This window comes from Oncorhynchus tshawytscha, linkage group LG20 (assembly GCF_018296145.1).
Source record: "Oncorhynchus tshawytscha isolate Ot180627B linkage group LG20, Otsh_v2.0, whole genome shotgun sequence".
Lineage (NCBI taxonomy): Eukaryota > Metazoa > Chordata > Actinopteri > Salmoniformes > Salmonidae > Oncorhynchus > Oncorhynchus tshawytscha.
Window position 1 is genome coordinate 14266294 of NC_056448.1, and position 11008 is coordinate 14277301.

General features: G+C 41.9%; 1 protein-coding gene across 1 annotated transcript; it reads left to right on the forward strand.

Moving 5' to 3' along the window:
* Nucleotides 1–1501: 1501 nt before the first annotated feature.
* smtna (smoothelin a) lies at nt 1502–10985 on the forward strand. Its single transcript, XM_024380639.2, has 8 exons — nt 1502–1824; nt 5875–6038; nt 6138–6213; nt 6383–6508; nt 6676–6730; nt 6860–6980; nt 8946–9097; nt 9365–10985. Exons 2-8 carry the CDS (start codon nt 5895–5897, stop codon nt 9510–9512), a joined length of 822 nt encoding a protein of 273 aa, XP_024236407.1. The 5' UTR covers nt 1502–1824; nt 5875–5894; the 3' UTR covers nt 9513–10985.
* The last annotated feature ends 23 nt before the right edge of the window (nt 10986–11008 follow it).

The following is an 11008-nucleotide window of genomic DNA, read 5'->3' on the forward strand; positions in this document are numbered from 1 at the left end:
TGATCAATGGCTTTGTCCATTCATGTACAGTCATTCAATTACACCCATCTTAAGGCTAGTGCTACTGAAAGGACCTTATGAAGATGTTGAATGAAGTTGTTTCTAATCTTCCTTTCCCAGTCAAAGAACCTTCAGGTGTGAGACTTAGCCCCCCTTAGCCTTTGATAGACTATTTGGAAATTGTTATATATTTTTTGTTATACCCGCCTGATGTTTTTCCCCCAATATGTTGTCATATGCACAGCAGTAGACACATAATGATTTGTTCCAGCCTCAACCTGATAAATTAATAATTTGAATGAAGATAAGATGAATGTCATTCCCAAACATTTTTTTAACACAGAGTTCTAATGAGAGGATCATGTTATTGATGGTAGTTAAATACCTCAGTCTTCAACAGTTTGTTGCAGACCATTTGTTTAATGACTTAAGTAAGTTGGCAGTTGAAGCGAGATCAAATAGCTGAAAGCACGTCTGCCCACAACCACGGTTTTTCTCCTGGTCAACTGTTATAATCTGTTTGTTAAATAGCCATCTGATTGAAAGGCCAATTTTGTTTAGCAACTTTGAATTTATGATAAGATACTTTTTAATCACACAGCCCTTAGAATACCTATTTAAACTGTACCAGCATCACAGATCTGCGTTTGATTTGTCAGACTGAGTCAGTTTGACAACTCTGGGTTTGACTAGTCAGGCTGCTTGTTCACACAGAGGTTGTCTTTGACTGGCTATAAGGGCAGAGCAACGCACATATTGCACTGACAAGTTATGGAAATGCTGCCTTTACAGCGTATGGCTCTTATATGTATGTATATGTTGATGTTGTCTGAAAAAGTTACATGTAAATAATGATTTTATTGTATTGATTTTACAATCATGGAAGGCTGGCTCAAATATACTGGTTCAAAAACACATGTGTCTCTGGTCTTATTTTAGTTTAGCAAAATGGACAATGGCATGTCTAGACACATTAAGCAAACACACAAAGTACAGTTGAACAAACAGCCCAAACACACTGTCGTAAAATAAATAGCCAGACTACCGGTATACAATACTGTAGGAATTTTATTCAGTTTACCACATACATGGTGGGGCCATTTCCCTGGTTACTGATATGTTTGACCTCAAAATCCCCCAGTCAACCTTGTTGTATGAAAATAACATAATGAGAGTAGATTATTTTTTCTATCTAAATTCTCTGCCAAATATGTGTGTGTTCTTTCTTCCCATACAGGGATGTCTTGGCTCTCTGTAAACACAGTGATGTCGCTGAACAACTCCTTGGCTTTTTTGCCTGAATAAGGTAGTGTTGTTGCTCCCCCTTCTGCTCAGCATTTCACCCTTTCGCCTACTCTCATATCATTTGTATATAGGGCTCTCTAAACAACACTTCACTCACCCCCCTGAGTTGATAAACAGCTTTGTGTCAAAACGGTGTCATTACAAAGACATGGTAATCTATCTAGTTAAGCCTCATAAAGTTTTACATGACATAAGAGTCAATTGAGGAGAAGAGCTTTGAAGGCAGTAGTAAGAGAAGGGAGGACAGACAGTCCCACGATTCAGTCTGTTCTCCTCCTCCTTGCCCTGAGTAGTTATTTTCACCAGTACCCCTCTCCTCCCCCCCAAAACATCCATTCTGGTCCAACGCTGAGGCAGGGGGTGTGGTGTTAGGGCTCAGCACTCCCTTGTGCAAGTCTGAGGAAGAGGAGAGAGCGGGACAGGGGTACTGAACATCGAGGGGAAACGCAAGTCTTCATCACCTGCCGCAAACAGCTGCTGCTGTGTCCCCTAAAGACACCGACAGAACCCAGTGAACAGGTAGGTCTGTGACACTTTCACTCTAACTCCCATGCTGTCTCTTCTAGTCTCAATTCCTATAACAGCCTTCCCACTGGGCACAAACTGGTGGAATCAACATTTGTCAACGTATTGTGAAAAATATATGGATTTTAAAAACTTTTAAAAGCAATGGTTGTTTTGAGGGTGAAATTTCAACCACAGGATTATGTCATGGTAACCAAATGTCAACATAGAAAAACCTTGTAATCAAATCAAAATCAAATCAAATGTATTTGTCACACACATGTTTAGCAGATGTTATTGCGGGTGTTGCGAAATGCTTGTGTTTCTAGCTCCAACAGTGCAGTAATATCTAACAATTCACAACAATACACACAATACACACAACCTAAAAGTAAAATAATGGAATTAAGGAATATATACATATTAGGATGAGCAAAATCAGAGTGGCATAGACAGTATATGAAAATATGTAAACATTATTAAAGTGACTAGTGTTCCATGATGAAAGTGGCCAGTGATTTCAAGTCTATATATATATATATATGGGGCAGCAGCCTCTAAGGTGCAGGGTTACGTAACCCAGGTGGAAGCCGCCTACTGATGGCTATTTAACAGTCTGATGACCTTGAGATGGAAGCTGTTCTCCAGTCCCTCGGTCAAAGCTTTGATGCACCTGTACTGGTGAACAGGCAGTGGCTCCGGTGGTTGTTGTCAGTGATGATCTTTTTGGCCTTCCTGTGACATCGGGTGCGGTAGGTATCCTGGAGGACAGGTAGTTTGCACCCGGTGATGCGTTGGGCAGACTGCACCAACCTCTGGAGAGCCCCGTGGTTGCAGATGGTTACTTTTTGCATAAAATATGTTGAATTTGTACCTTTACATCAATGTCAGATCTTCAACGTTAAATCCACTATCATAAAAAAACTACAGGCTGAGAAGCACCTACTGGAGAATTTATACATCTACGGCTATAGTACCATTTAGTCTCCCGTCCAGGGTTTTAACCAAACTCAGCCCTGCTTAGCCATGTTGTTTAACACGGATTATTGCCAATGCTCTATGATGAGAATGACTGTTGTGAAATCTCTGCTTAAGAATGAAATAGCAACAATTAATCTATTTTAAGTCATTCCAAAGGGTAGGGTTAACAGAGCAAATGAAATGTGACCATACTTTACCACTCATAGATCATCAATGATGCTATTTAGGCCTATATACATAGTAGCATTTAATGTGGAAATAAACTTTGATTTGATTTAGTCCGATTCTTTAACTTTTTACTGCAGTGGGCTAAATCAGGGTCTTCAACAAATCTATTTGGAAACAAAAGTATACACCTCACACATGGTTACGGGCTTATGAAAAGAAGACACGTTTACTATGTCAGATATAGAGTTCAAATGTGTTCAATGTTGAGTTTGCATCTCAATATTACACTTTATATGCTACATCACAGAAGACTGAAATATAACTAAACTGTTTGACATAGAAACACCAGATATTCATTGTTAATATATATTTATTCATTATAAAATGATGAAGAATATGAATTACATTCCACCCATGAGGCCAAAGAGGGTGCTTTTGGTCATTGACTGCAGGAAAGGGCTTAGATGTGTGGTTGAGATGGAGACCTGAATCTAACATATCAATTATTAATTTGTAGACAAACTGGAATTAAAGCCAAACTAAGTCAGTGCTATAGATGGAACTATCCAAGCAGAAGATGAATCTCTATAAAACGTTGATATTTGGTTGCGTTGACAACCAAATTCAATATTACTTTTTTAATACAGTGAAAGGCCTGAGGTTAAGGCAAACTACAAACAAATGAAACATTTAACCTTTAAAATGAGTAACACTTCCATGGTCACATTTTGAGGTTACAGTAACTATAAATCTTCTTATGTTACCATATAAAGCAGGCATGTTCAAGACAGCATGCATAGGTCATCGCAGGTCTATGATGCCCTACGAATCAAAAAGGCAGTAACTGCTCATAGAGTGGAACTGAGAAAAATGGCTTTTATATACCTTGGTTTCACAGTACCTTACTGCTAACATGACCCCCATTTTCTCCAGAACACAATTACAACAGAGGAAGGATACATGTCCACATGATTACGCATGTATTTAATGTAGGAACATTACAACTTACAACAACATTACAAAATATCTGACATTGTATTCCCATTTGAACTTGCTTGAAAGCACAGCGAAAACTTAACCAAACATTGCTTTACCATTGGAATTTGGTTGTGCTTTAAGATGGTTTAAGGCATAATGATAACACATTGGGAATACAACTAACTTTTGGCTGTCTCTTTTGAGTGGGTGAATATAGGTTGTAATCTCATTGATCAACCTCTCAACCAAATATGACCCAATTATCCATGTTGGAATAACGTGGTGTGCCCAGTGGGTTTATCTTCCTCTATATGATTTGACGTTATGCTTTGTGTACTGTATTTGTAGTTACTTTTTGGATGTTTATGTCAGTCTGTGCGTCTGTGTTTTATCCATCTATTTTTCTCATTCTATGTACTTGTGCAAATTTCATGGATGATTGATGTTTAAATGAGCGAAGCTACATTACTATATTTGTACATATTATTACTATATTTGTTTTATACTGTTTGTGTGCTGCTCTAGGCCGGTTGCTGAGAGAATAAGAAGGGCACTTCAGAGTTAAATCAAACACTCGAGAGCAGCATGGTTTATGTCAGCAGCATCCAGTTGCCAGCAGCATACCACCCTGCATACCACTGCTGGCTTGCTTCTGACGCTAAGCAGGGTTGGTCCTGGCCAGCAGCATACCACCCTGCATACCACTGCTGGCTTGCTTCTGAAGCTAAGCAGGGTTGGTCCTGGTCAGTCCCTGGATGAGAGACCAGATGCTGCTGGAAGTGGTGTTGGTGGGCCAGTAGGAGGCACTATTTTCTCTGGTCCAAAAAATATCCCAATGCCCCATGGCAGTGATTGGGGACACTGCCCTGTGTAGGGTGCCGTCTTTCGGATGGGACGTTAAACGGGTGTCCTGACTCTCTGAGGTCACAAAAGATTCCATGGAACTTATCGTAAGAGTAGGGCTGTTAACCCAGGTGTCCTGACTAAATTCCCATTCTGGCCCTCAAACCATTCACGGTCTCCTAATAATCCCCAGTTTACAATTGGCTCATTCATCCCCCTCCTCTCCCCTGTAACTATTCCCCAGGTCGTTGCTGTAAATGAGAACGTGTTGTGTGTCAACGTACCTGGTAAAATAACAGGTAAAAAAAGTCAGTTTTAGACCCCCCCCCCCAGTGTTTATGTTCAGATTGCTGAACAGACTACAGGTTGAACAGATGGTGTTACGCATTTACATTATGACAATTCTGCTCTCTGCACATCACTGGGTGTTGAAACTTAAAATGCCAATGCTGCCTCACCCTGTTAGTTTTATGGAGGTAATTCTAAACTATATTTTATGAATGATGGTACAGTATGTACTGACTATCCCTCTCCTCTCCACACACCTACACATCTTTTTCCTCTCTAGCACACAAATACTGTAAACACACACACGCACACGTGTCACACTAACAGGGTGGCAGGTAGCCTAGCGGTACGAGTGTTGGGCCAGTAACCAAAAGGTTGCACATCTGGTGATGTGCCATAGAGCAAGGCATCTAATTGCTCCAGGGTCACCATTGATAATGGCAGACCCTGGTTCTGACCCCACTCTCTGAGGGTCTCTCTGGGATATTTCCAATTCACAGGTGTATTAATACACAATTGTGCATGTGTGAAAGAGGACCAATATAAGCCCCCACCAAATGATTCTACTTCGTCCTCCTCCTCTGACCACGTGTCTTGCCACATGGGAAAAGAGAGATGGATGATCCTATGTTTTATGTAGGCCCATGTACGTCGGCCAACTATGCAACTGCTTTCCATCATCCATCATCCATCAATGATGGATGATAATCAAACTAACAACGTTATTCGCTCTGGCTCTTTAGATATTTGTGTAGGAGTTCTTGCCATTGGAGCCCCCTTATCTCCATTATCCACCTTCTTTATAAGTCCCATACAGTATACTGGACATGGAGGCGGGACCTGATGAGGGAGCAGTGGGGGCTGCGTCTGCCAACGAGGCCTCCGAGACGACCCCCAGCGACACGTCGTCAGGCACACTGACCAGTCAGCAGCTAGCTGCTATTGAGGATGAAGAAGTCCTGAATAAACTGGTGGGGCACTCGCGGTGCGTACTTCACATAGACATGCAGTAGTTGGGTTGATTTTGGCCTTCTCATCTATTGGTTTCTACGTGTGTTTACCTCTGACAGTTGGATAAGGCTGTGGATTTTGATGAAAGGCGAATGATCCGTGCCGCATTGAGAGACCTGCTCAAGAAGAAGAGAGGTAAGGTCAGAGAGAACTTCAATGTGAAATTTGACAGGATCACATCTTTTGTTTCTCACTCTCACAGCTCCTCTAGTACCTATAACTACTGACAATCATTTCTAATGTCTACTCGCTGTCCTTCTATACTACAATGCTATTTCTCCCTCTACATCTCTCCTCTCTAAAGAGAAGCGAGAGAAAGAGCGGGGGTCACGGCAAGATGACCTGAGACAGCAGGCTTTGAGTAAAGCAGGCACAGGACGAATGGGAATGAACAGGGGCCAGACCAGCAATCACCAGCCTAAATCCCACAGTGAGTATCATATCCTCACCAGGACACATCACACACACACACATGCATGCCACACACACACACACTTCAAGCTTTCAAATCAAAGTGGAATTGTGAGAGATTAACTTTTCCCCTACTCAAAATCACTCCCTGCCTCTTTCTTGCTATCCCCTTCTGTTTCTCTACAGTGCACAGCCAATTTCCTGCGTCAACCACCAGCTCCTTGTCTAAGACAACTAGCAGGTGAGTGAGTCATTGAGCTAACAGTCAACCATGCTTCACGTGTGATTGATCAAATTCTGCATGTCTACGTCTGTTCAGCATGGTGGCACTAAGAATGTGTTAAATAACGAGTTTATCCTCTCTCCCTAGCATGGCCAACCCAGCTATCGCAACAGCCCATCAGTCTTCCCCTGTCGCTGCAGCACCCAACATGAAAAATGTCAAGCAGATGTTACTGGATTGGTGCAGGGCCAAAACCGAACCATATGAGGTAAGCATCGGAGGTCTCTCTGTAAAGGAGTGTACGTTCACTAAATGTTGCTAGTCAAACAAAAGCTGGCCTCAATCTTAGTTAGGAAAGACGTCAACAACTCCAGTTCCAGTTATGATGTTTAATGGCAAATGATGTTGAATACTGTGTGTAAGTCTGTGTGTGTGGTTTTGTTACATGAACGCACACGTGTACAGAGTTATTATCGGTAAGGAAACAAGAAAAGGCAAGGTGCGCCGGGGGGAAATATGTTGCTGCATTCAAGAAGTTTGGGCAGGTTCTGACCGAAGGATATGCAACAACATATCTACTCATGCACAGAAACAGGTGAGTGAGGCAGCACTCAGAAGAGCAGGGAATATTATACAGCTGCCCCCAATTACATAGGCATATTGTAATTAAATGTAAAGTTCCCACAGAGTTCTGGGGTGCTGTACATGAAAAACTCAACCAACAATGGAGCTGGTTAGGTATAGGTAAGGGCTGTGAAAAAGAGTTCCTCTGCTTTGGAAGGATTTGCCCAGCTAACAATTCTAGGGAGAGAGAACATGTTTGCAATGTTACCAGTCATGTTCCCCTAATGTTTGAGTGTCCAGTTTTCCGTTAGTTAAGGGAACATTCTATCTATGTTAGTAAAAAAGCTTCTGAGATCCTTTTTAGCATGTTTTGTCATTGAAGTTAGGAGAACATCCCCTTAATGTCAAGTAGACGTTACTTGTTTACAATGTTCTCAGAATATACAATGTTAATGTTCTACATGCGTTTTATGGGACCTTGCAAGAACATGCGTTACGAGAATATTCCATCAACGTCACATCAAACATACACAGAACGTGGTTGCCATGTTCTCAGAATATAAGATAATAATGTTCTAGACACATTTCAAGGGAATATTGCAAGAACATTTATTTGTATTAGTTGTCAGGACAACACGTGATGGAACCAAAGAAACGTTCTCCCCCAAAAAGTAATCAGGGCCTTGATTGGCTGAGCAACAGTAACAAGGCATGTTACTTTTTTGGGGAGAACGTTTCTTTGGTTCCATCAGGCGTTGTACTGACAACTGATACACAGACATGTTCCTACAACGTTCCCATACAACTTTAGTGCATAAAACGTTTTATGCCCTATACAATGTAGAATATTGGCCTGTTGGAAACTACAACTCCCTACTACGTTTCACAGTCCGGCCATGATCTGATTTGTCTCTAGAGAGACTGCACATTGAGCTCACAGGAAAAAACTAATGAAATGGAATTCAAATAATTGAACCAACGTAGGTCAATTAGTTGTTTAAAAAACAAGTCTGGAATCAAACCAGGGTCTGTAGTGACACCTCTAGCACTGAGAGGCAGTGCCTTAGACCACCGTGCCACTCGGGAGCCCTTGATGTGGAGAGAAAATCAACACATAGTCATCCAGATGTGTCGGACTCATCGGGCCCTGCTGGGACGGGGACTCTGTGTTGGCCGTTGTTTTCCATCATAATAGTCACTGGAGTATCCCTTAGTGCAGCTGATGTACTAATCCGTCTCTAGGGACCACTTGTAAAGGAGCATATGCTCACTAACTGTTGCTAGTCATACAAAAGATGTCAACAACTCCAGTTCCAGACAGTTATGTCTAATGGCAAATGGTGTGTGTGTGGTTGTTGCATGAACGCACACATGTACAAAGTTATTATCAGTAAGGAAACAACAAAAGGCAAGGTGCACCAGGGGGAAATGTGTTGAGCACTCAACAAGTTCAGGCAGGTTCTCACCGGAGGATATGCAAATGTTGTGCATAAGCAGGATGCCACGCAGAACGGCAGGGAATATGTACACTCTCCATCTTATGTCTACATGAATGTTCTGTTGTGTCCCCAGCATACCAACCTTACTTCACTATATAATTGTCTTTGTAAATCCACCTGCTCTCTTTGTTTTTCTCTTTCTCTGTCCCTTCCTCCCTTATTCCATGCAGGGAGTGGAAATCCACAACTTCTCCTCCAGTTGGAGTGATGGCATAGCGTTCTGTGCGCTGGTGCACAGGTTCTTCCCAGATGCATTTGAGTACTCCATCCTCAACCCCAACGCACGCAAGGACAACTTTGAGCTGGCCTTCAGCACTGCAGAGTAATTTCCCTATTTCTGTTCTAAACAAACATTGAAACACACACATAGCCACTGAAACCTACTCTGACAAAATGCGCCTTCTCCTACTTTATGCACATGAAGGCCCCAAGGGCTGTGCAGGGATAGATTGTACTTGGCAGAAACGCTTTTGAAAAGATCTCCCCTGTAGTGTCCTCTAACTCAGCTGCCAGTAGATCCTGCCTGGGGACATACGGATTGTGATTGCTCAGGCCTGTGTCTCTCTCCTCTCCTCTCTCTTGGCTGCAGGAGGCTGGCAGATTGCCCCCCTCTGCTGGACGTTGAAGACTTGCTGCGGATGCGTGAGCCTGACTGGAAGTGTGTGTACACATACATCCAGGAGTTCTACCGATGCCTGGTGGAGAAAGGCCTAGTTAAAACTAAAAAGAAACTCTAAATACACTGTTTCACAGTATACTTAAATACATGTTGCGTCCACGTGCCATGGGGAGGGGATATAAAAGTTTGCAATTTGCTGCAGCAGCTTGTAAGCACATAGCTGGGATTTTGGATTATTTGTGTCTTTTTGTATTGTTTTGTGTGAGCTTACACTTATCTGTGTATGTTTTCAGAAGACAGCTGGCACTTAGGATCTGTACATTCCACTAAGATTACACATCTACATTAATCTCAGTCAGAGCCATAGGGAATCTGTGAATGGCTTTTTGGGGTGCTGAGGTGCTGTGCCCTGACTATCATGCCTTTTTGTGTGTAGGCTATGTATAGATTAAAGATACTGTGCATGAGGTCAAATATAATGTGAATGATGTGATTTGATTGGTGAACATTTATTTTGTTCGGATCACATTTTAGAGTAGGCCTAGCCTACCACATTTCTATTATGGGGAACCCATACCATTTTCAGCCTGAAAGCCTGATTGTTGCCCAATCATTACCGTGTTTGGTAACTGTAAAAAAAAAAGGCAAATATCACTGAAGTCTATTCTAAGGCTGTGGCTCACAGTAAGACTGATTAATTCTAAACTACTCGGGACCACCATGTGCTCAGGAACAGACTAGAATCATACTATATAAACACAGAGTTGCAATATCTTTATTTTCATTGTGAATGGGTTGGGGGGTGCAAAATAGGGGAGGGTTTTGTTTTGGGGAGAGTTGTGTGTTTTTTTTTATTGGGCACAGGGGAGGGTCATTTACTCTTCTGCTTGCATGCACCTCCTCTAGCAAGGTTGTTTGGTACTTTTCCGCCAGCTAACTATACCACAGGTCAATATAGTCTCCAAGTCGAACTGTATATCCTGCCCTCAATCTACCATTCATAGTGACAATAGTGTTAGGTGGATCGTTTGTCCTGATCTGCAATAGGTTAACTAGCCAAATATTCAAAGCTGCATACATTTTCAATATAAATCCACAAGAACAAGGAGGAATAGCTGATTGGCAGTGAAGAGGCCAGGTGTGTCATTGTGTATGAAAGAACAGTGAAGACATGAAACATGCAGCTCAAAAGCGCCCCTGTTGATCTTGTTGAGGGACAATAAAAGTAACTAGTGTAGCCTAGAATGCCACAATGCAATGAATACTTGTATTATGGTGAGTACAAAAGTCTACTCTAAGCTGTAAACTGCAGTAAAAATGTAATTTGAATAATGGCACAACGCCCTGTGATTTGACTGTTTTATTCCATTCATTCCATTTGGATCAGTTGTGGGTGTACCCTCGACAGTTTATAAGGTCTAGAAAGGGACAGTAGCAGGCCAGTCTGGCTGTATTTTGATTTTGTGATACTGAAATGCACTGTCTGTTGCAAATCATCATTCTCCCAACAAGTCGTCCTATAATAATGTGTTTACATATCCTCCCAGAAGGCCCGGTTATTCAGTAAAGCTTAAAGGCCCAGTGCAGTCAATCTAGATTTTCCTGTGTTTTATG